Source organism: Blennius ocellaris (assembly GCF_963422515.1).
Source record: "Blennius ocellaris genome assembly, chromosome: 13".
Lineage (NCBI taxonomy): Eukaryota > Metazoa > Chordata > Actinopteri > Blenniiformes > Blenniidae > Blennius > Blennius ocellaris.
Genome location: NC_137662.1, coordinates 22,775,190 through 22,800,911, shown reverse-complemented (window position 1 = coordinate 22,800,911; position 25,722 = coordinate 22,775,190). Strand labels below are relative to the sequence as shown.

Below are 25,722 nucleotides of genomic sequence, written 5' to 3'. Positions count from 1 at the left end.
AGCACCAGGCCGGTTTCACAAGTCGCTCCTTTGTAGAGTGAAAGCTTCATGTCTGTTCCTCAAATTATTGTGTTGTTCAGCTACAGACATTTACATGATAAATGTTTTTAATAGTGAGTGGAGTTAACGATGGAGGGTCAGATGATGGCGGGGGAGCGATCGTTCCCGTAGCAGTCATCCTGACGACATAGGCCTCGTCGTCAACAGACCATCGTAGACCGGAACCCCGGGAAGCCGGAGTCGCTTGTGGGAAGAACAGAAGGACACGAAGACAACGGCAAGACACAAAGCCTGGTAACGGCGGCGACCAGCCGGAGCTGAACACCCGGGACGGCCTCCATCCAGCGCTGGCCGAGGCCTTTTATCATAACGACTGCAAGTATCATCAAGTGATTGATGGAAAAACACTGTCAACAAGCTGGATGAAGCTGAGGTCAGGTTACTAGTGACTGGGAAGTCCGCTGAAGCTTCCGAGCCAGGGATCCTAAAATTCTAAAATTATGGTGGTGCCCCCCTCCCACCCCTCTTGACTGATCCTGGATAAAAGTGTTGACGACGTCATTTGTGCCGAAGATTCTTCTGCATCTCTATCTGTATTTCGACACGCCATAGAAATGAATGGATGAGTGATTTATATATTTTTCCGGAGCGCATTGGAAATGGAAAGGTGAATTTTTTTATATAAATGGCAGGAGTAAACTCGAGTCTATCCAATTTGCAAATAAGTAGTAAAAAAAAAAAAAAAAAGTTTAGTCGGCGACGTTGACTTCAGCAGTGAAATTGACAAATGAGGCCGTCACAGCTTTTAGTAATTAACATTAATTCAGCCAGTTGGCCAAAATAATTAATGACACTGGCCGTGCCTCCTGCATGCTGATGAGAAGCGGGAGCGGAGCTGCTCGGCTCGACGCTCACTGATCCAGGCCTCCGATTAGAAACCGTGCTCGCAAACCGCCGTTCAACCACCGAGACACCAGGAGTTTAGTTATTGGTTCATAATCATCCTGCTTCTCGCTACAACCAGTTTAAATCTGCACAACCAGTTTGTTTGTCCAGAGAAGCGAACTCGCTCGCTAACGTAAACACCTTTACTGATTTCATAACTTACCATTGGGCCTCCAGTTTAACCGTTAAACGTTTGAATACGATTCCATTCGTTTTTATTTATTGTTTTGTTATTTTTATCTCCACCTATTAGGGCTTTACTCCACCAGCTGCGTTTCACAGGTGAAGCAGTTCGTTGTTTTGTGAATTCTCCATCGGAGCGTTAAAAACGAGATTAAAGTCGGAACGAAACTCGACGAGCTCCTTTCCATCGCCCAGATTCTGTTACTTCCTCGCAGTTTGACCGCTAAAAGCGCCTCGACTGCGACCAACTTTTGCAAACATGCAGCTTTTTGACTAAAAGTCTTGATATGAACCAGCGAAACCTCGCTGTGTCATGCAGTTTGTTTTTAAATCACAATTTCTTCACCACAGCAATAAAACCTGGGGAAGAACCCAGACGTTTCCCCCAAAGAGTCAGAAATCCGCGACATTTCTCTGCAATGAGGGTTTTTATATCGTAATTCATTAAAATCTCACCTTGAATAAAATGTAACCTGAACAATATAATAAAGGATGTATTTCCTGCTTCTGATTCATCTCCTACATGGCTTTATCTTCGATCCCAGCCGACTGGGAGAAGCTTGAAACAGAGCTTATTGATCACCGTCAGTCTCTTGCAACATTTATATTGTACATCTGTTGTTGTGATGAGGATCTATTTCTCTCCTAACTGCTGAACCGCCGTGTCGTAATGGGCACATGAATCTGAATCTTTGTGAAAGGAGAGGAATAAAACATTCAATCAATTGAATGAAATCAAAATGGCGTCGCCGACAGTCGATACAGTTGTAAATGACGGGAGGAGGGTCAAGCGGTCGATACCGCGGACGTCCGCCGCTGCGTAAATCCAAACGCCTCCTTTACATGGAGTAAATCATCGCATTGATCGGGGGTGCTTGTGGGATGTTGTCACAAGTTTCCTCATGGCCCGATGATGATGATGATGATGATGATGATGATGATGATGATGATGATGATGATGATGATGATGATGATGATGATGATGATGATGATGATGATGATGATGATGATGATGATGATGATGATGATGAAAAGGCTCGATGTCCTGCAGCCGGCTTCCCGACAGCCTGTTTCCCCACTCTCTCCTGAAACCTCCTTTTAGCTTTGCCATTTTCCAATGCACCAGAACTCAATCATCACTTTGTGTGGATTCAATCAAACCCCCTCAAGCAGTTCTAATTTAATAACGTGTCGAGACTCGGGATGGAGACGTAACCTCCGACTGGATCTCGTCTGTAAATGCCAAGCGACGGGACAAACGGTGTCGCGCCGGTGCGCTAATGGGGCGAGACGTGATCGTCCCGCTTAATTACGTTTGCGTTTCACCTGATTAACACTTGTGACATTGTTGTCATGTTGTCGCATCTCGCTCGAGTGTTTAGCTCCTTCTCGTCGGGCCCCGAGTGGAGCCAACGCCGACCTTCATCCCGTGGAGTGGAGGTTTGTAACGGAGTGTCATCGTTCCACACTTTGACTGAATATCAATGTCCTGGATACTGATCCCCACCCCACTCCCCCCCCAAACCCCTCCATCGATGGTCGGAGGACACTGGAATACTTAAGGAGTACCTGCACAACAACAACATGTGAATCCCGACTCGTGGTCCTTCTCGACGCCTCTTCGACCGCCAACGATAACTTTGAAGTGAGGCGGACAAACCCGATGGTGCAGATTGATCACATCGAAAACTACGAGAACTATTGATCACGTCGGGACTTCTGATTGGATGGGGGTCTCTGGTTGTCTTTCCAGCGCTCAAGTCGATGAGAAACACAAAAACTAAATTTCCAAGGAAGTGAAGTACGTTTGACCGTCACTGTGGTTGTGTGGAATGAGGTCCTGACCTACAGGCTGGAGAAGTGGCCTTGGGAATCGGGTGTTTGCAGCTTTGATTTCCTCCGGCAAACGGGTCACCACTGGGGCCCCTGGCCATGACCCCTGACCCCCGCAGCCCCTCAATGTGGCTGCCCACCGATCCTGGGAATGGGTACGAGCGATTTCACTCGCTGGTTAAAAACCCTCTTTAGAAGTGAACCGTTCTCATCGGTCATCTGGAACAAGAGAAAATGTTTCCTTGTCACAGTATTTAGCGGAGCGAAGTTCCCACTCCGAGCCAAGCTGTTAATAATTCTTCCTCCAAACCCCACACGCCATCGTGTGACTCGTCCACTGGGAAAACACCTGAAAAACACTCGTTCCTCCACTTTCACTTAGAAAGCTGAACATTTCTCAGTGCAGGTGTTAAACACAGCAGTTTCCTGCAGCTCCTCCACGACTCTGACTCGCGTCTGAAGGTGCTGACTCCGTCAAACCTCTTCAGCTCTGTGGACACGGGGAAACGTGAGAGTGGCGGCGAGCCTCACAACCACGTCTTTACTCCTCCAGACACTGATGTGCACCACATCTGCCGGGTTTCTGTCTGGAGCTGAGCGGTGCTTACCGAGCGCTGTGCCTGCAGGAGTTTGCAGCCTGTCTCGCGTCATGACTGGAAATCGATGTGGAGTTTGCAGAGCCGGTCCCGTAAGACGACCCTCCAAATCAGCCGCTTGGCCTCGGCCCCCTTGTGGCTGCGTGACGTCGCCGTACGGCGCCGCCACATCAGACCTCTGCCGTTCCAGCCGGGCCTGCTATTGATGAATAACCCGCGGGCTCTCGGCCCGGCGACAAGCGCCGCCATTCTCCTCGCCTCGTCTCCTGCCGAGGAGCGTTTATCCATCATCTTGACCTCATTTTGAGCGCCGCCGCTTCCTTATCACACACACAGCGTGCTTCTGAAGGCGGTGACGGGGGGGGGGGGGGGGGGGGGGTGGCGCCTCGTGAAAAACCCTGCCACACTTCCATTTTCTACGACAATTGATTTGCTTGGTTGTGAAAATTGCTTGTTTCCTCCAGACTGCTGTAAACTGTGGCAATAATGTGTGTGTGTGTGTGTGTGTGTGTGTGTGTGTGTGTGTGTGTGTGTGTGTGTGTGTGTGTGTGTGTGTGTGTGTGTGTGTGTGTGTGTGTGTGTGTGTGTGTGTGTGTGTGTGTGTGTGTGTGTGTGTCTGCGCAGTCTGCTCATTCCACCACATAAACAGCGTTTCTGCTTCGTACTCACTAATTCTCTAATTACTGTCCCTGCTTTGTTGCAGTTCGCACTAATAAACACGGCGTGATAATTCATGCGGCGTCACGAGGTTCATCAGGATCTTCTCGGCTTTGGGTTTCCGTCAATCCGCTCGGAGAGAGATTGTACACATTTACAGCTAATATTAACACGGCTGCTTCTTAAAGTTCTTCTAAAATCACTCGACGACAAATGTGCGGCGAGAGACGGTGTCTGATCTGACCTGACCACGTTTCGCTCCAGTCGGCCTTCTTTTGTTTTCCGACAACGGCGACGCGTCGGAAGGTCTGTCAGCCACATTTTGATCCGATGTCGATTTGAGTTTGGTGAAAGTAAATGCGTTTTAAAGTGGGACTCGTGACGTGTGGAATTTCTCATTCGGTAAATTGCAATATGTGATGCCTTCACAATATGCCATTCATTTGAATAATGCGAGGTTCCAGAGGTCGAAGGAGTAGAACTTTAACAAATAATGCGTTTATTTCTTCCGTCCTGCCGCCGAGCTCTCGCCTCTCTTCAGTTCACGCCCGTTTGAATGAACCGGGTCCGCCGGTGAACACATGAACACACCGTGAGGAGACGTGCAGGTTGAGAGGTTTAACCTGGAATCTGTTGATTTCCTCCGCGTCTCATTAGTTTTTTTTTATTCAATCTACTGAAGGTTGATATTTCATTGTGCAGCTCTTAGTGTCTTCACCCGGGACGATTGTGTGAAGTCGGCCTTCGGTCACCTTCAGGTTTGTGAGTGTTTCTAAATAAAGTGTTTCTTCCCGCCGTCAAGAATCATTCACACCTGGTTGGTTGTAGGTGCGACGGGCTTCACCTGTCCACAAATGTCATCTCTTCTAACTGCAGTAACGGCGTGATTCTATTCGCTGATGAGACTCCGCCGTTCCCCCGGAACGACGTGCGAGATCCGAGATCCAACATCAGGCGGCGTCTTTATTTTTTTTTGGCACGAGTGTGTCTGCGAGCCCACCGCTGCCGCGTCCTATTTATAGAGGCACGCTTGAATTATGCAGCGGCGGATTGTCAGGTGGAATTAAGGACAATGGGGGGGTCGCGTGTTAAAATATGGATCACCGTGCGAGCGATGTGGAGCGCGCTCGCTGGAGGTGCATGTTTGAGGTAAAAGCTTTGCAAATGCTCAAAATCAATTTAGAAGAAGGAAAGAAAGAAAAAAAAAAGCGCGACCACGAGGGCGGGGAGCCGCGGCCTGCGCACGGCGGGTTTAATGACTCGGTAATGACTGTAAGGTGGAGCGTCTCGTGTATCGCCGGCACGCCAACGCCGCACTTCAGCACGCCGGATCGAGGAGGCGGAGGGATTTGTTTTTGAACTAATGGCGGCGGAGAGCGACTGTTGTGGTGGTGGTGGTGGCGCTCGGCTCGGGCAGGATTCTCAGCCGCTGCTGACGGAGAAGAGGGAGAAAAAAAAAGCAAGAATATACGTTTTTAATGGCTGCATGAATCAGTCTCGCCCTTGACCCCCCCCCCCCCTGGTGTTACGGAGCGTTTCGCTCACATCCTCTCCTCCCACGGTCGCCTGTGGAATAATGAGTGGACGGCGTTTTGCTCAAAGGTCACCGAGTCGCTGGCGTTCCATCAGAGGAGCTCATCTGTCACCGGACACAACGGCCTGGCACACATCCTCCATGTACCTGTGTGTGTGTAGTGTGTGTAGTGTGTGTGTGTTCAAAGGTCATTTGTCAAGCCACTGTAATCCCATGTATGCGTCCTGATCAGAGCTGGTTTGCATACAAAGCTTCTCTCCGCGCTCTGATCGATGGCCGTGTCCAAATACCAAAAGTCAAACGGCTCCAGGCCTGAGCCTCTCCTGACCCCCCCCCCCCACCTCCACCTCCACCCCCCCTCCACCACCCACATATCTGACCACGATCCTGCATAATGTTGCCGTGCGCTCCATTCCTACCTTCCTCCACGAGCTCCTCGCCTCCATGTCTGGTCTTCTTCTCCAGCTGCTTCACCACGTTTACCACACATGTGACCGTGATACACCATCGCCCCCACCCCCACCCCCCCACTCGCTGCTGGGTGTGCTTGTTTAGTGGAAAGGGTGGGGGGTTGGAGATGGAATGAAGATGGAGAGAGCAGTGGAAGGAAGTAGGAGATTAAAGCTGTCCTTAAACCCTCTGCACTCCCTCTCTTCTTCTGCTAAACAGCAAATCAGCACCCCAACCCCCCCCTCCTCTCTCCACCACAGCGCTCGCTGCATACTGATGCCCCCGACCTGGCAACTGTTGCTAGGAAGTGGAGCACAGGGATTCGAATGTAGATGATTGACACTACACACGCACGCACGCACGCACGCACGCACGCACGCACGCACGCACGCACGCACGCACGCACGCACACACACACACACACACACACACACACACTCTCTGTGTGTAAAGACTCTGGACTCTGCTGCACATGATCAAAACTTCAACTGGAGCTGAGAAGAACCGACTCCCGCAGCCTGACGGGGAAACTGTAATAACAGTCGCTTGGTCCGGAAGCATGATTTTGTTTGTTTGTTTATTTGTTTGTTTGTTTGTTTGCAGGTGATCCACAAGCACTTCTACTTGAAGAGAGTGGAGATCATGTCTCAGTGCGAGGACTGGATCGCCGACATCCAGCAGTACAGCAGCGACAAGCGGGTCGGCCGCACCATGTCGCACCACGCCGCTGCGCTCAAGGTAACGGCGGCGAGACTTCAGTCCACCCAACGTCCAAACCCTCTGGCGTGTGTGTGTGTGTGTGTGTGTGTGTGTTCTGATATGTGTGTGTGTGTCCGGCAGAGACACACCGCCCAGCTGAGGGAGGAGCTCCTGAAGCTTCCCTGTCCCGACGGTCTGGAGCCCGACGGAGACGAGTTCTCGGAGAAGAGCGCCGCGCTCCTCCTCAAAGAGCTGCCGGTCCAGGACGGCGAGAAGCCCGGCGGCAGCCAGGACGCCCACTGCAGCGACGGCCAGCTATGAACACCCCCCCTCCCCCGCCCCCCCCCTCCCCCGGGGTCCCCCCCGGAGAGACTGGATGGCCGCCTTGTCAATACTTGTATGTAAAGATCTAATAGCGGAGACGGAGGACGCACGAGACAAACTCTGAACGACGCTACGCCCTTACTGAGAAGACAAACTTTTATTTACCTGTAAAAGAGTGTAAACATTTTGTGCTTTTTTCCAATTGTGAAATAACCACTGATTGGTATGTTATTAAACTTGTTTATGTATACATAAAGGCAGAGGAAATTACAGATTATATAAGGGAAACTACCTTTAGAGACGAATGTTTACTGAATGTTAATTTCTTTTCCTTTCCTTCCTTTTGGACAGATGTAACCAAGGCTATATTGGTCATTCTTTAAGGATAATATTTAAAAAAAAACACACACACATATGCACACACGCACACACACACAGGTAACAGAATCTGAGATGACGTTTAAAAGAAGGAAGAAAAAAAAGCCCCTCTGGTCGCCCGTTGCTTCGTCTGAATCTCGAGAATCATATTATCCACTTGAATAAAGGTTCTTAATGCTATGTTTCCTTTTACAGGCTCCAAATTAAAAGCACCACCTGGATCAAACCGTGTCACCCTCTGTGTGTGTGTGTGTGTGTGTGTGTGTGTGTGTGTGTGTGTGTGTGTGTGTGTGTGTGTGTGTGTGTGTGTGTGTGTGTGTGTGTGTGTGTGTGTGTGTCTCTTGTACATTTGCCAAGTTGATCATCTTGAGATCAGTGGGTTTTTGTTTTTGTTTTTTTTACTTCAAACTTCACGTCAGACAAGCTTTGACTGAAGCGTCTCAACTGGATTTGATTTAGAGGGAAATGTGTCCACTGATGACAGGACGTCCCGTAATTCTCCACGTGGCATGTTTTGTGAATTCAGTAAATGTTTGGGATTCACCGTAAATTCTAAAATATAAATACCGGGTGTGAGGATCTTCTCCCGGTACCTGGAGGCAGTCAGGCTGGAACACCATCCATCCAAAGAAACGCCATGTAAGGTGGTGTAATAAACGGTGTTTCAGTTGAGTATACTCGACTGCTTTGGTATTTGTCACGTTAAACGTTGTTGGAAAAAGGATCGTGCCGAGAAGGTTGGAACAGCCAGTGATGTCGAGGGTGGAGAACCCCGTCGCGTCGTCGTTATCGACGGGTCAACTTTGAAGGAGGTAAAACCAGGGTGGAACGAAGCAGAGGAGGTGGAGGAGGAGCTGGCAGACCGACATGATGGTTTCAACCTTCCTTTGCATTCGAGGAAAAGGATAAGATGGATAAGAAGATGCTACGTCAACCTCAGAAGCCTGGAGGAACTGGAGGAGGGAGCAACAGTTTATATTTATAGGTGAAATATTGAGTTCTTTTGAATACTTGTTTTTTAACCCAATTGGTGGTTGGTTTTAAACTCCGATGGTCAGTTTGCCCGTCACCCGTTGAGCCACAGGATTACTTTTTTTTGTGTGACAAGTCATTTTGAGCTTTGTCAAAGATGTGCCGTGTTTCATTTGGTAGCAGAACCACTGATATGTCTTTCATTCTATAGCAGTCATGTTTCCTCACTTCCAGGACAACATTAGTCAAAAGTGGCACATTTTACCCCACGACTCTTGACACATCTTTTGAGCTGCACCGTTTTAATCTTACCAGCTGAATGTTGCAGTTACACAAATTATGTGCAGTGCAGAATCACTGCACGACACAATACTGTGGATCATACTAAACAATATATTTTACTTTATGTAACTCACACTCACATAAACCTGATAGATTCCATATGAAACACAAAGTACTCTTAAGAACAGACAGACTGAAGTGAACGTGCACTATTCGAATTTTGTTTGCAGAAAATTTTACACAAGTTTGTTTCTTACAGCTTTAATCAGATACAAGCTTCAGAAAACAAACTGTACAGTGAAATATTTATGTTGTGACATCATGCTGTATTGTCAGTACATAATTACTGCCTGTCTGTGAGCTTTAACATGGAAATTCTTCATTATATTAAAGTGCAGGGGGTGTTTTCATTTGTGTGCGCGTGCAAGCCTCCATCAATTTTCCCCCACAATGCACCGCGCCTCTGTCATGGCGGCTCACTGAAGCCACTTGCGACACATGTGGAAATAAACTCTCCGTGAGCGCGACACGAACCCGGACCGGCTTCAACAAACCACCCGGCGACTCTCCAGGACCCCGACCGGACACTGACGGAACCGTTCACCCTCCGCGTCACGACAGTCATGCCGCTGGACGTGGAGCTCCCGGTGCTCCGGGGCTTTCTGACGGACAGCGAGGCGGCGGGATGGAAGCAGCGGGTCTCCGGGACTCCAGGTGAGGCTGCGGGATTTCTGGCTTTCAACCCGGTAACACGTCACCGGGGACAACCGACATAGCGGCTCTATTAGCACAGTTAGTCTTCATTTGTTATTCAATTACAACGAATTCCTGGAGATTCACGAGCTGCTAACCGCGCTGTGTGACGGGACGAGCGGAGACCGTCGCGTGCGGACGTCATGCCAGACTTCATGTAATTATTGGCTAATTTTAGCTGATTTAACCCGTTTGCAGCAGGATTTATCTGTTTCAATTGTCTAAGCTGATTATCGGGGATGGAGAGAGTGGATTTATTAATCGGCGTATATTTCACTCCTATATTTCTTTGAGTTGAGGTGAAATGTGAAGTTTTCTGAGGATCGGTAGCTAACGCTAGCTGCGGTCGGCTCCGTTTTCCATCGCTCCTCTTCGAGTGGCATCCTGGCGGATTCCACCGGGAGCTTCTCTTACTTATGACTGCCAGCAAGTCCGAGTGGGAAATGTTGTTTAGGTTGAGAAACGTGAGAAACGAACAAACCGATTCGGGCGGAATTTATGAGTGGAGTCCGGCGTGACGTCATCCTTCGGTAACACCTGAAACAGCGTCTCGCCGCGCGCGCACATCTGCCAAAACTGTCAGTCTGCTCTGACTTGTCACCTCCATTTGTCTCATCGCGGCGGATTCCGAGTCAACCATTGTCCAACTGGTCACATTTGGTAACGTCGAGTTTCTTCATGAATCCGGAATATAAATTGACAGCAGTCAGAGAATGTTTTGACGTAAGTCGTCATGACGACCACTGGGTTACCTGGACTTTAGTGGAGCACCTTGTGCTCCTGGTGGATGTTTTCTACTTTACATTATGAGAGTAAAAGTGGCATTGTCATATTTAAGACAGGTCTGCAGAACGACAACACCCGCCACGCAAAGGAAAAGACAACGAATATGAAAAGTTAGCGGGGAATCGTCAGCCGATCAGACGCCCCAACGTCACCCTTTCTTTTCATAATTTACCTTCATGTTGTTTGAAAGTGCAGCCACGGGTCATGATGCTGCCTCCACCATGCCCTCGTCATGGCGACGACTCATTTCGATTGGCAGGCGGTGACTCTCGGACAGGGGTCGGCAACCTTTAATGCTCAAAGAGCCATTTGGTCCCGTTTCAACTGAACACAACACCCAGAGAGCCGCACACATTTTATTTTGACAGTCCCACAGGAAGACCATGCCAGGACGACACGACACACCAAACCTCCTTCACTGCTGGTTGACAACTTACAACTGATAAACTAAACTACATGAACTAAGCAACAAAAACACAATTATTACCGACACTACAAACCTAATATAACCCCCAATAATTACATTTAAAACACGACAAACAGAAACTCCCATGATGCATTGCAGCTCTCAGCTCCTTTATTGCGACACATTATTAAAATGGAAGATAAATGTGGGAGATCTGGGATTGTTAGAACCATGAGTGTGAGTGGTGTGGCGTTCAATGTCCTGTAGTTGTTGTGTAGTTCACTATAATTTGCCGTCACTCTCAACAAGTCTGTAATGAACCTCCTGGAATTGTCGGCGCTCCACCACTGCCATTATTGTTGCGTAATGACGTTACATCGCTGCGTCGTTCACGACCCGCCTAAATTTTACCCCACTTGGTTGCCGACCCCTGAACTAGGATCTTCACAGGGTTGATGTTTGTCGTGTCTCTTTGTCCAGATTGAACCACGGAAATCGGTGAAACGTGGCAGTTTTTTTTTTCCCGGACTCGTTGTCGTCCTGATCCCGCTGGAGTCTGCTGCTCTTTTGTTTTTTGTTTTTTTTGTGTGTGTTTGCAATGAAACAAGGCTGTTTTGTTTTGTTTTTTTAAATGAGACGGGGACCGTTGGCACCGGTCTGAGTGATACCCGGTGCTCATTAACCTCTACTGTCGGGGTCTATGGAGCTCTATTCCAATGATTAATGGTGTCGCTTTTACAAAATATTCATTTCTTGGCGTTTGGTTGGAAGCAATGCTAATAGCTCTGTAGCTTATTGGTTCTCAGTAAATTATCAGTTTGCCCTGAACACCCTGCCGGAAAAAAAAAAAACGAGCAGGAAGCGAACAATGGCTACCAAAGTGAAGATAGAGGAGGCGGATCTGGTCTTCCACTTTTCGAAATCATGTAATTGATGCTATTGGGACAGTAAAAAGTGTAGAAAAACACAAGGTTATCCATCTAATGCAAAACAATTTGAACATTTAATGACTTGGGGGAGGGGAGTGAGTAAACGCTTGGATTCGTCAACTGTTTGAATCTTTTTGACAGTGATAACTTTCAGCAAAAACTCCAATTCGACGCCGATGAGTCTGAGTTTTTGACCAAAAAAAAGCTTCAGCTCATTTCTATAGTGAGAATATTTGGGAACGATCGCTCTCTTCAGGTCTGGACTCTTGAGTGTCTCGTCCAAACATGTGGGTTTTGTGCTTTTTCCGGCCGTTTTAGTTCCACCAGTGGCTTCAGGTCATTGTCCTGCTGCACCACTCAAACTCAACTCAGCTGAATAGTTTAGAACTCCTTAAGGCAGAACACCAGAAAACGTAAAAAAAATAAATAAATCCCCAATTATCCGCATTGTATTCCAGCAGAACTGCATGGTTTTTTTTTAGATGTTAAACTCGGTAGAATAAAACAGCGCCAGCCTCATAAAGCTCATAAATCAACAGTAGAGCCCTTGAAGATGGTGTGAAGACGTGCGTGAGCCATTCTTGCTCGTTCAATCTCAGATCTATATGTCGGTATAGCTGCTCACTCCCGTGCGCTTCTTTGCAAATTCTAGTCCCCGTTGCCTTATTGACTGCAGCTCATTGCCCGAACCTTTATGAATTATGGACTAATCTGAGCGGCTCGGCCTTGTTTTCCATAATCGCTGCCATTTCATTGGCAGACCTGGAGAGTCACTGAAATGTCATTAAATATGTGGCCAGACCTCGGGCTTCTTTCACCCCCCCCCCCCCCCCCCCTCCCATCATAAAGTCAAAGTCTTCCTCGTCTTTTCATTCTCTCCCTCCTGCCTCAATGGGCCATTATGGCAACAATCCCTGGGTTTCATTAGATCAGCAGCCCAGATGATGATCCCCCGTCACAACACTACGCCACTGCAAGTTGAGGGATCATGTGACTGATCAGTTAATCGGATTTTTAATTACGATTATGTGGTGCGTTCCCCGGTGGAGCCTCCGCCGTCGGACAGGAAATGACGACACACTTAAACCCGGACGCGCCGGCGGGAGCTACCTAGCGGTAAGTCGCTACTTTAAAATTTCCCCCCCAAAAAAGCTATGAACGTATGGATTCTTGCGTCGCCGTTGACATGCCTGCCGTAAACTAATATAAATTGATGATGATGATAACGGCGTGTTACACCAGCGGTTTAGGTTACGTGTCATTTTAAAGCTAAGTAATGCTAACGGCGGCTACTAGCGTTAAAGCGCTTATGTTTTTCTTTTTTTTTTTCTTTGTATCTAAAGTTATTTATTTCTTGTTTTCAAAAGATTGAGTGCAGTACAACAGTTTTTTTTTTTTTTTACTAGTACATTACAAGATATTTTTATATATTTAACAGGAGTTTGTTTTTTTTGTTTTTTTGTTTTTTTTTTAAATTCAATAAATTCTGTTCCAAATTCAAAGACATAATTGTGATTTCAATATTGCCCGGAATAGTCATGATTAGGATTTTTTTTTTTTCCCAGGTGACCTGCTAGACTGCAGTAGAAGATCATATACATCACGTCTATGCATCAATATCACAAGTATTTGTATTTATTGAGTTCCTGGTATGGAATGAATGAAAATGTTTCACGTAAAACATCCATTGGTATCAGATTATTTTTGACTCGGTAGTTCAAAACTAAATGTACTTCCAAGTGAGACGAGTCAGACTATCATGTGATGATGTCGCAAAGCATTATGGGATATCTCTACTGACTGCATGGGACGGGTTTCCCCTGATGCACACGAACCTGCGTATCGATCTGGTCGTTTTATTCAGCGTTCGCTCCAACTCAGCTTTGATGAGGACCTTTTTCCCTCGACCAGAAAAGGTTGCCGGTTCGATTCCCACCCCCATCTGTCCACCTGTCAAAGTGTCCTTGAGTGAGGACAGCCGCTGCCATTTGAGTGAGAATGTGACTGGCATTGTAAAGAGTGTGAGCAGCTGTTAGTTCAGTGGAGAAGCTCTATTAAAATGAACTCCATTTAGTTTTCTTACCGTTCGGATGTGAATGTGCTGCTTATCGGAAATGAAACCGAAGCCCCGGAGAGACTCTTTACACCAAGTCGGATTGATTTCAATCTCACTCGTAATTTATGGGCTTCCTGAGTATCCGGTTTTACTTCTCCCTGCTTTTATGGTGCAATTCTTTAAAATAATATCGGTGTAAGTGTGAAAAGTTAGATTAAATCATAATGCTTGATTCATCTTGGATCTCAGCCGGCAAATGTTGAGTGGATCCAGTTTAATGTCACCAATTCACCCTGAACCACTGCTTTCTTTTGGCGGTTTGAGGAAACGAGAGAAAAGCCAAACATTCACAGGGAGAACATGCAAACTCTACTCAGTCTCTCCACCGAACCCAAAACTGAACTGGAAAACTGTCTTTGCTTTTGCACACAATGATGTTGTAAGATAAATTTTGCAAAACAATTTCAAATGTACCTTCTCCATTTCCTGGAGAGAATTTGTGTGGAAGAACAGTGTAGTTTTTTTTAAGGTACCCTCACAAGGGGCCTCTTCAGGGGGAGACGCCTCCTGCTGGAGGAAGTGTGGATCAGAGAAAGCGGGGCACCACCACATTTTCTGGGACCGTCCAAAAATTACTCCTTTCTGGACCCAGCTCGGTAAAAGTTATTGGTGTGACCATGTCACATGACTTTTTGACTTTATATTTAGGGAAGAGACAGTTCAGATGATAGGAAATGTGAATAAATATCTGTATAATGTTCCACTGGCGGCTGCAAAGAAAACAATTACGAGAAAATGGCTGTGTGACAATATTCTGACTAATGATGACTGGATTTGTATTCTTCAAGATATATATATATATATATACACACACACACACACAATGGAAAAAACTTACACATGCTGTAAGATTGGAACATGTTTATGTCAACAACATAACTCGTTTTAAGATGTGACTCACTAACGTATCCCTAAAACAATGAAGATATGCAACAATATTTATTTTCTGTTCATCTACTTTGTCTTTGTACAACTATATATGCATATGTTGTTTTGTAGTTTATGCTGTAATGCATATTTATAAACATGGGAATGTAAGCTGTTATATCTGTATTATCTGTTCCCAATAAAAAAATTTAACTTTAAAAACAAAAAACTGCAGAGGAAAAATGAACGTTTGTCGCTCCGACATGGTGTTTTGGAGCTAAATGTCTGAAATATTCTGAATGACAGAAAAGCAGACTGGATGTTATTTTTAGTATTCAGATCATGCTCTTTGGTTGTAACCAGAAATTCTTTCAACACGGACGGTGACGGATTCGTCTTATTTGTGCTTTTATTTTGTACCCTTCCCAGGCTCTGTTATGTTGTGCTCTGAACACCCTCTCGCTTCCCTTCCCCCCCCCACCTCCTCCACTCGAGGGAACTCGGGAGCAATCGGCGCTAATGAGCCGAGCCGCTCTCCCTCCTCAAATAAAAAGCAAAGCTTGTGGAGACGAGGCTACTCCGGCGACGGAGGGATTTGGGTTTCGGTGCGCCGCGGCCCCCGCGAGCTGCACTCCGGCCTCCCATAAATCAACATTTCTCATCATTTCAGTTTCAGCCGGCCCTCCTCACGTCCCGCCCGCTGAGCGTTTCTCTGCGCCGCCGCATGGCGCTCTGTGGGGAACGCTTCGATATGCTCATTGACTTAATGAGGCTACGGAGGGAGATTAAAAATTACTAGCAAACAATATCAAACAAATGAGGGGGGGGGGGGGGGGTTGTCAAGTTGGCTGCAACCCTGAGGCGGAGCCTGGTGCTACCAATTTGTGTCGGGAGGCTGCAGGGGAAATTAGACGAATACATCAACGCAGCAGTTCTCGCTACGCCGATGATTAAAAACGGCGTCGGTTCGTCCACTCGGGCAGGATCGCTGCTCCGACGCAACGTTCTGCTACAGCGGCTTTGATTTCACGAGGAAATGTGAAATCTTTCGTCGTAACTGTAACGACGAGGCTCACTGCAGAAGAGCCAGTTTTACACAATGATTCTTATTCCCTCGTTTGTAGAGAAACGTGACGACCTTGCATGTTTTCAAACTGCTGAATCTACTGATTCATGTGTGTCAAGTACAGGTTTTCTTTTTTTTTTTTTTTTTTGCTAGTGCAATGTCTTACGATGCACTGCTATACTGCCAGCAAGGGACATTCTTTACAAATGATCCACTGTCTCTGTCATTGGGATATTTTTATTTGTAATTTTTTTTTAATAAAGCTGTCTGAAGAGACGCACAGAGGCCCGTCTGAATTTAGCACAATTTATAGTCCAGTGTTTAAACCTCGTCACTGAAACAGGCTGTGTGCAGTAAGAGCCATCTGAAAGGTTTCAATATCAATCTCGGAGGATTCTATCAGATTTTAACCTCCGAGGCTCTTGGCTCTCTGCGCCACACTGGAGGTTAGCACGTAGCATTGTCGTCGTTGGCGTTAGCGCATAATATTGTCGTCGTTGGGGTTAGCGTGTAGCATTGTCGTCGTTGGCGTTAGCGCATAATATTGTCGTCGTTGGGTTTGGCGCGTAGCATTGTCGTCGTCGGGGTTAGCGCGTAGCATTGTCGTTGGGTTTGGCGCGTAGCATTGTCGTTGGGTTTGGCGCGTAGCATTGTCGTCGTCGGGGTTAGCGCGTAGCATTGTCGTCGTTGGGGGTTAGCGCGTATCATTGTTGTCGTTGGGGGTTAGCGCGTAGCATTGTCGTCGTTGGGGGTTAGCGCGTAGCATTGTCGTCGTTGGGGGTTAGCGCGTAGCATTGTCGTCGTTGGGGGTTAGCGCGTAGCATTGTCGTCGTTGGGGGTTAGCGCGTAGCATTGTCGTCGTTGGGGGTTAGCGTGTAGCATTGTCATCATTGGGGTTAGCGCATAATATTGTCGTCCTTGGGGTTATCTTACCGAAGCCTTTAAAGTTTCAAGAAGTTTGAAGCAGATTTTTGTTTGTAGCTCATTGTGGTGATGAACTCGGCCGGGGCAATAAACCGAAAAATTTACTGATACCGAAATTTACCAAAAAATTGCCGATGTCGAACATGAAACGGTGAAATCAACAATAATAATAATAATCCATAATAAATAAAGGTAAATAAGAAAACCGGTTCTGATGCTGGTTGTTTCCAGAGGTGGGCTCCCTGCTGGAGCACCTGATGGGAGGGAACTTCGAGGCGGTGCTGCGGAGCCCCCAGGTGGTGGCGCTGCTCACCGGAGACGCCACCTGCAGCGAGGGCGAGGACATCGAGGCCTACCTGGAGAGACGGGTCCTGCAGTACCTGGACGGCGGCGCCAGTGACGACCAGGCCAACAGGTACTTCAGCCTCATGACGGCGGCGGCGGCGTGTTACTGAGGCGTCAATGTCGCTACAGAACCTTCATAATAGATGGAGAATAAATACTTTATTAATCCCAGGAGGGGAATTCTTTAATTTTAAGAGTTAAATATGTGTGTTATGTGAACGATATTAAATTGAGCTCTAATTCCATTGTTAGAATGATATTAAGTTGAGCTCTAATTCCATTGTTAGAATGATATTAAGTTGAGCTCTAATTCCATTGTTAGAATATTAAGTTGAGCTCTAATTCCATTGTTGGAATATTAAGTTGAGCTCTAATTCCATTGTTGGAATATTAAGTTGAGCTCTAATTCCCCTGTTGGAATATTAAGTTGAGCTCTAATTCCATTGTTGGAATATTAAGTTGAGCTCTAATTCCACTGTTAGAATGATATTAAATTGAGCTCTAATTCCACTGTTAGAATGATATTAAATTGAGCTCTAATTCCCCTGTTGGAATATTAAGTTGAGCTCTAATTCCACTGTTGGAATATTAAATTGAGCTCTAATTCCATTGTTGGAATATTAAGTTGAGCTCTACTTCCACTTTTGGAATGTTAAATTGAGCTCTAATTCCATTGTTAGAATATTAAGTTGAGCTCTAATTCCATTGTTGGAATAAGACTGAGGTTGTATGTTTGGAGGTTGTTATTGTGCAGAGTGTGTGTCATGAATTATTAATTTTTAATAACAGCTCAACATTTCAGCGCCGTCTCTCAGGGGACGAGTGTCTTTGGGCAGATGAATGCAGCACACATTCCTCCTCCCGTCCCGTCATTACCGTGAGCTCCTTCCCTCCCTCTCCTCCATCACCTGCTCCGTCCCTAATGGAGAAGCAGGAGAGCGTCGGGACCGGAGTCTGTTTTTAGACCCACGGATGTTGGACGGGAGACGCCTTCCTCTGCGAGCGGAGAAAACTTTAAAAGTGTGTGTTTGTGTTTGTGTGTGTGTGTGTGTGTGTGTGTGTGTGTGTGTGTGTGTGTGTGTGTGTGTGTGTGTGTGTGTGTGTGTGTGTGTGTGTGTGTGTGTGTGTGTGTGTGTGTGTGTGTGTGTGTGTGTGTGTGTGTGTGTGTGTGTGTTTGTAGGCAGCTGGCAGTGATGGCCTTGGCAGCGTCGTGCCTCCACCTGTTTGCTCAGAACAACTGGACCGGGCCGCCCATCCGCCTCGACCTCTGCGACCGGCTGCCCACCGCCCTGTGGTCCTCTCAGGTACGACGCCGTCTCCTCCACCCTTCCACCTCCTCCGTCCTCCTCCGTCCTCCATCACAGCAGCCACTTGGTCACTAATATCAAGAAAAACTAGATTTTTGTGCGGTGGTACTCCGACCAGCTGCTTCACTGGTCTTTTTGTTTTGTTTTTTTTTTCTCGTTGACATTCAGAAGCTCCATCATCCCACTTTTAGAGCATCTTCCTCCCACTTCAACTCGACCCGTTAAGTGAATCAGTCATTGGATCGAGGCACCGATTTAATGTTTTCAAGTTCTCGCCTTCTTTAAAAAAAAAAAAAAAAAAAGGAAAAGCAAGTACAGAACCACAACAGTTCAATTTTTAGGCCGGATCTCTAAGAGTGTCAGACTCTGTTGGTGAAAGTTTGTGCTGCAGAACCTTAATGCTTTCTTGTTTTGGTCGTCGGTCCTGGAGACCCACCGCTATCGAAGCAGTGAGAAAAATTCAGTTTGTGTGTTTGTGTTTGTTTTCGCCATCGTCAACAATGAAACCGATGACGCCTGACGAAACCAAATGACTTTGAGGCGCCGAGACTAAACCATCTTCTGTCCGTCAAGATAAAACCTGCCTCCTTTTCCTGTCGGTTTGACGAGGATGATCACAACTCGTGGCGCCAGTGGAAGTAAACTCAGCATTTAGGGGATTTATTTTTGAACAGATGGTTTAAAAAAAAAAAAAGCGAAGGTTCTTCCTTGTTTGTCCCTGTTTTCAAAACACCCATATTAGAAGACTTTGGAACTCTACAGTGTAATAATAAAATGTTATAGACACGGTCTCTACCAAACAAATACACACGGAAGCTACAGACGGCAGCGCCACTGCCGTTCTTACTAGTATAAAACACAACAGGTTTATATAACTTTAGAAGCGTATAGATGTGAAATGCGAGTCCTTCTACCCCTCTGTTTAAAGTGTGCATCTGGAAACGCTCCGTTTAGAGGGGTGAACAGCCCTTCCCCTCACCCCTCCGCCTCTGCACAGTAGTGAGATGGGACACCCCTCAGACTCGTGAACGCGCATTTCAAAGGGGGAGGGGTAAGATGAAGGGCTGAGGGGGAGAATTGAGACGCAGCCCAATAGTCGTCTTAAACGGCGTTTCAGTTTGGCGAAGCAGTTTTCACTTTGCTGTCTTGGCGTGAGGCGGCTTAACAGAAGAGATCAAACGCCGTTTGTTGGTCCCCTCACGGCGAGATGGATCCCAAACGCCAAGAACGCTATTTTGATCAGAGCACAATTGAAACAAATGAAGACTTTTAGATTTACACCCACCAGTTCGTCATCCTACCAGGACTACAGACCCCAGAAGTTTGAGAAGTTTCTTGTACTTGGTGCGTTGTTGCCATACGCGTGCAGCTTTTCATCCATTCATGGTGGTAAATGTGAAAAACAAAGCGCCTACGATTGGCGACCAACCTAATTCTACACAGAAACGCTGCTCGTTGATAAATATTTTGAAGCGATAATGAAACGTTGCATTGATTCTGTACTGTGTGGTGTGTTTTTTTTATTTTTTTCGCGGATCCATTTTTCCCACCGGTGTGAGGCGAGCAGGAGGAGCGCCGCCGTAACCGAGCCTCTCCGGGGTCCTAATTACGGCGGGTTGAGGAAATTGCTTCTTCTTGGCACTGCGAGCACAATCGTGCGCCGTCTCCCTGCCATTACACCGAGAGAGAGAGAGAGAGAGAGAGAGAGTCGTTTCTTTTATCCAAGTAATTCCTCTGGCGTCTGTGATTTATCTGCGCCGTCACGCCCAGCAGCCCGAGCTCCAAAGCGGCTCGTCCATACGGGGCTGACAGCACAGGTGAAATGGAGGACAGCCACTGTCATGTGCAGTTAATTCATCTCCAGACGCCACGATGGAAGGAAAGTGCAACTTTTTAAATTTTTTTGCATTAACGACAACTAGAGGGGTTGCAAAAAAATGGGGGCGGAAAATTTCCGGAAACTTTCCGTGGGACGTTGGGAAAAAGTAAAGATTCTTTCAGTCTGCAAAGGTTTATTTATTTTATTTTATTTATTTGTTCATGTTATGTCATGCCTTTTCACAATATATATATATATTGTGGCGGTTGCTAGGATCCAGGCCTCTCACCCAGAGGATTATGGGTAAGGGGGTGGGGTTTGGGTTCTCCCGCGCCCGGGCTGTTGTGGGCTGTTCCAGTCGAGTTCTGTGAGTTATGAAATAAAGACGCGTTCCAAGATTCAGCTCTGCCTCATCCTTCGTCCTGCCACAATATATATATATATATATATTTGTCATCCATACATGAACAAAAAGGAACAGAGAGAAGATTAATCTTGTGTTTTCTGTTCCTTTTAGCAACTTTTCAACAAAATCAAATCAATTGGATTCCCCATCATTCCATCCATTCCTCACCACGTCACAAAACATAATAAAAACAGTCTTTTGTCTTTCAGTTCTACAATTACAGTCAACTATTTTCAATTTTTTTTCATAGTCGCTCAGAATTTTCTCTTTGTACATTTTCTTAAATTTGTGAACACTTGAACAACATTTAAATTCCACACTTAAAGAGTTCCACAGTTTTACTCCATAAACAGACGGACGTTTCTGTTTCAACGACGTTCTGAAAATTATATTTTCTCCTCTGGCAAACGGTGCAACAAAATTACTTTGAACATCGTTTGGCAATTTTTTGGGGGGTTTTGCTTTCCACATAATAATCAAAATTTTTAAGTCGACAAGATCCTTAACTGTAAGAAGTTTATTTTCAATAAATAAAGGATTGGTGTGTTCTCTATAACCTTCCCTACTGATGACTCTAATTGCTCTTTTTTGCAACAGGACTAAGGGCTTAGTGGTGCTGGTAGAAGTATTACCCCAGACTTCAGCACAATAACTGAAATATAGAAGAATCATTGAGGAATAAAGCAGATTCAACAGGCTACAATCAAACAAATCTCTAACTTTATATAAAATGCAGATACTTTTGCTGATTTCAGGTTCTTCTCATTGTATGAATGTCAATTAGATCTATCGGAATATCTTTTTTTTTGTTTTTTGTTTTATAATGATCCGTAAATCAGTTGTTTTCTTGTTGTTTTTTGATGCGCAGCCCTCCAGCCTGAATGAAGCCATCCACGCCAGCTTGCTCCTGGACGGCGAGTCCGTCTACAGCCTGGTGGCCGATCCGTTCCTCCTCCTGCTGTCCAGGGTCATCCTCACCAAGTGCTCCTCCAAGATGGACGGCCTCCAGGTGAAAAGCCTGCCTCTCTGTCGCTGCCGCCAAAACTCACACACAGTTTACTGTTAAAAAAAAAACCCCCATTGACACGAGGTGTTGTTTTCAAAAAGTCGCATTTTCAGTCACTCTGAGCGCCGGTGTCGTATAAACAGACGCCTAAAATTAATTTCATTTCATTCATTTAAAACAATGCAACAACAGCATTTCATATGAATGAAAAGGAGCAGAAAGAAGTCAAACTTCTAATGTCTGCCCCTTATCAACACAAAATCCTTTACAGTTCCAGTTCATTCACATGCAGTGTCTTTTTCCAAAACATCAAACACAAAATACATAAATAAGGTTGATCAGCTCCTCCGCAGTGTCGTATTTCTGTAACATTGACAATTGAACAAGTTTCTTAAATTTAGAAGTTTTAGTTTTACAATCAAGACTGTTCCACAGACTGACTCCTTCCATTGAGATGCATTTTTCCATAACGGCCGATTGAAACCTGGGTTGTGTAAAAAACCTCAGTTCCTTTCAGTTCATATCTACTTTTTCTAAATGAAGTGAAGAATTGTGAGACGCTCCTCTTTGTAACCAGGTCTGGTTGGAGTTCTTCACCGCTCCACGTGATCAGATCTCCTCAAAATTAAAAAAACAAAACAAAAGTTGATCGTCTGATTGAAACCTGCCACCTCAGATTTTTAATATTTAGCATTTTGAAACCCAATAGCAGACGTTTTCTTATTGCTCAAGTTCAGTCGGATGGTTCATAGCAGCATTTTCTCCAATGTAACACATGGATTATTGATTTCTACTGAATTTAATCCAACAGAGATGAGAAACGACCGAATTCTTGCTTAATAACGGCCTGAACACATTCTTTTATTGTTGTAAGCAGAAAAGCAGGTCAGTACAAAGGGTGCGCTGGGGTTTTTTTCCCTTCTTCTTCTTCTTCTTCTTCTTCTTTTAAAAATGTATCTTTAATATTTAATTTGGCGTCTGAAACAACTTTGTGTTTTATTAATGCTCACAGCGTGCGGTGAATGCCAAAGGTCATTTCCCCGCCGTTAACAATGTGCATCGCCGAGGAGATTCTAACCGGCGCTTCAACAGGTCAGCCACGCTCGGCTTGACAATCGCTTTGTTTTCCCGGCTCATATCGTTTTAATATGCGCCAGGGCCGGTGAACTGTACACATTAAAACTATTCTAAATGGAAAAATAACGCCGGATGAGAATTTCCCGGCGGGTGGCTGAACTTGTCGGGTTAAACTTGTGATTTAAATGTGAGGAAAGCAGGAGTCGGACTCTGGAGCTCCATATATCAGACACTTCCTTCATGTTTCCCCTCTATTGCGCCGTATCGTGTGAATACATATTTAAAATTCACGCTCGCCAGTGTTTTTAGTCGTCTGCTTTATTGGAGACGACTCGCTGAGAGATGCGCATGCAAAATGCGGGGATTTTCACTGAGCACCGAAAGCAAGGGGCTCCGGTCTTCACTGGTTTATCGCGGCTTCTTAAATACTATACAGCTGAAAATCATTTTTATTCCCTTTTTTAAAATACTACATTGTGATGCATGTGCTTTTCTGTACGTGTGTTGCATCGATATTGAAAAAAGCTTCAGTGCCTCCGCTGAAAAAAAGAATCAAGAAATACACAAAGAGGATTTCATGAAGCTTTAATTTGAAGATAACTAACGAGCCCAGATAGATTCACACCCCGAATTCTCAATAACTTGATTAAAATTCAGTTGCGTGCGACTGCGGGGGTCATTGAATAAATGCTTAATTGTCTTGTTGCTTCTGGCGTCAGTCGTTCAATCGTCAAGACGACATCAAACGAGTCCATAGCAGATGTTTGTCTTTGGAAGAGAACATTTGTTACCTTTTATGGGAATTCCCAGAATGCAGTCACTGGTGGATGTTGAATGTGAAGTGTAACCAGATTTAAAAAAAAAAGCAACCAGTCCGACTCTGACATAGAAAACAATTTAAGGTAAATGGACTTTGCATTTCACAGTGATTCATTGTTATAACAAGTACGAGGCCAAAGTTTGGATTGATAACTAATGTTTGTAGTTTTGAGCCAAAACGCAAAAATGCGTCTGTAGGCTGTCATCCCAGTTAGACGATTCCCAGTTAGACGACTTCGTTTAAACTTGTGTTGGATGTTTAAAAAAAAAAAAAAAAGCAGTGGGATAAAATAAACAAAAATAAACAAAAAGCCATCAGCTGTCAGACTAAAAACATTTAGAAAACTTATTACAATAAGTGAATTATTTGTGATATTTCAGTGACCTCGGATATTTATAAGTATTTAGTTGTAGTAAGTTGTTTAAATGTTTTCAATCCGACAGCTGACGGCTTTTTTTTATTTTTTATTTTTCTTACCCTGCTGCATTTTTTTCACTTTCCTCAACGCAATTTTAAACTCTGTCGTCCATCTGGGAATCGTCTTATCTGGGAATTGTCTTATCTGGGAATTGTCCGTCTGGGAGTGGTCTTATCTGGGAATCGTCTTATCTGGGAATGGTCTTATCTGGGAATTGTCTTATCGGGGAATTGTCTTATCGGGGAATCGTCTTATCGGGGAATCGTCTTATCGGGGAATCGTCTTATCGGGGAATCGTCTTATCGGGGAATCGTCTTATCTGGGAATTGTCTTATCTGGGAATCGTCTTATCGGGGAATCGTCTTATCGGGGAATCGTCTTATCGGGGAATCGTCTTATCGGGGAATCGTCTTATCTGGGAATCGTCTTATCTGGGAATCGTCTTATCTGGGAATCGTCCTATCTGGGAATCGTCCTATCTGGGAATCGTCCTATCTGGGAATCGTCCTATCTGGGAATTGTCCTATCTGGGAATTGTCTTATCTGGGAATTGTCTTATCTGGGAATTGTCTTATCTGGGAATTGTCTTATCTGGGAATTGTCTTATCTGGGAATTGTCTTATCGGGGAATTGTCTTATCGGGGAATTGTCTTATCGGGGAATTGTCTTATCGGGGAATTGTCTTATCGGGGAATTGTCTTATCGGGGAATTGTCTTATCGGGGAATTGTCTTATCGGGGAATCGTCCTATCTGGGAATCGTCCTATCTGGGAATCGTCCTATCTGGGAATCGTCCTATCTGGGAATCGTCCTATCTGGGAATCGTCCTATCTGGGAATCGTCCTATCTGGGAATCGTCCTATCTGGGAATCGTCCTATCTGGGAATCGTCTTATCTGGGAATTGTCTTATCTGGGAATTGTCTTATCTGGGAATTGTCTTATCTGGGAATTGTCTTATCTGGGAATTGTCTTATCTGGGAATTGTCTTATCTGGGAATTGTCTTATCTGGGAATTGTCTTATCTGGGAATTGTCTTATCTGGGAATCGTCCTATCTGGGAATCGTCCTATCTGGGAATCGTCCTATCTGGGAATCGTCCTATCTGGGAATCGTCTTATCTGGGAATCGTCTTATCTGGGAATCGTCTTATCTGGGAATTGTCTTATCTGGGAATTGTCTTATCTGGGAATTGTCTTATCTGGGAATTGTCTTATCGGGGAATTGTCTTATCGGGGAATTGTCTTATCGGGGAATTGTCTTATCGGGGAATTGTCTTATCGGGGAATTGTCTTATCGGGGAATTGTCTTATCGGGGAATTGTCCTATCTGGGAATCGTCCTATCTGGGAATCGTCCTATCTGGGAATCGTCCTATCTGGGAATCGTCCTATCTGGGAATCGTCCTATCTGGGAATCGTCCTATCTGGGAATCGTCCTATCTGGGAATCGTCCTATCTGGGAATCGTCCTATCTGGGAATCGTCCTATCTGGGAATCGTCCTATCTGGGAATCGTCCTATCTGGGAATCGTCCTATCTGGGAATCGTCTTATCTGGGAATTGTCTTATCTGGGAATTGTCTTATCTGGGAATTGTCTTATCTGGGAATCGTCCTATCTGGGAATCGTCCTATCTGGGAAGGAACCGTCTGTAAGCCACACAGTTAAAGTTGTGTCCCCGGCTCTATACGTCGCGGTCACGCAGCAGAAAATCCTTACTGCTGCACCGACGTCACACGACGGCTTCAGCATTCGCCTCCAGGTTCTCGCGTCGGCATTAGCACTAGAGACACGGTCACAGATGCAACAACGCCGTCCCTCCACGAG

General features: G+C 45.6%; 2 protein-coding genes across 2 annotated transcripts in view; both read left to right on the top strand.

Annotated features, from left to right (window-relative positions):
* birc6 (baculoviral IAP repeat containing 6) overlaps positions 1–7,819 on the top strand; it is an 88,345-nt gene extending 80,526 nt beyond the window's left edge. Inside the window, 2 exon segments of the mRNA XM_080507482.1 lie at positions 6,802–6,936; positions 7,039–7,819. Coding sequence (XP_080363608.1) covers positions 6,802–6,936; positions 7,039–7,218 — 315 coding nt within the window. The 3' untranslated portion in view covers positions 7,219–7,819.
* Positions 7,820–9,332: 1,513 nt separating this feature from the next.
* ttc27 (tetratricopeptide repeat domain 27) overlaps positions 9,333–25,722 on the top strand; it is a 65,040-nt gene continuing 48,650 nt past the window's right edge. The window contains exons 1-4 of the mRNA XM_080507489.1: positions 9,333–9,567; positions 16,932–17,115; positions 18,226–18,349; positions 21,446–21,586. Of these exons, the coding sequence (XP_080363615.1) occupies positions 9,477–9,567; positions 16,932–17,115; positions 18,226–18,349; positions 21,446–21,586 (540 nt within the window). The 5' untranslated portion in view covers positions 9,333–9,476. The remainder of the gene's footprint in view (positions 9,568–16,931; positions 17,116–18,225; positions 18,350–21,445; positions 21,587–25,722) is intronic.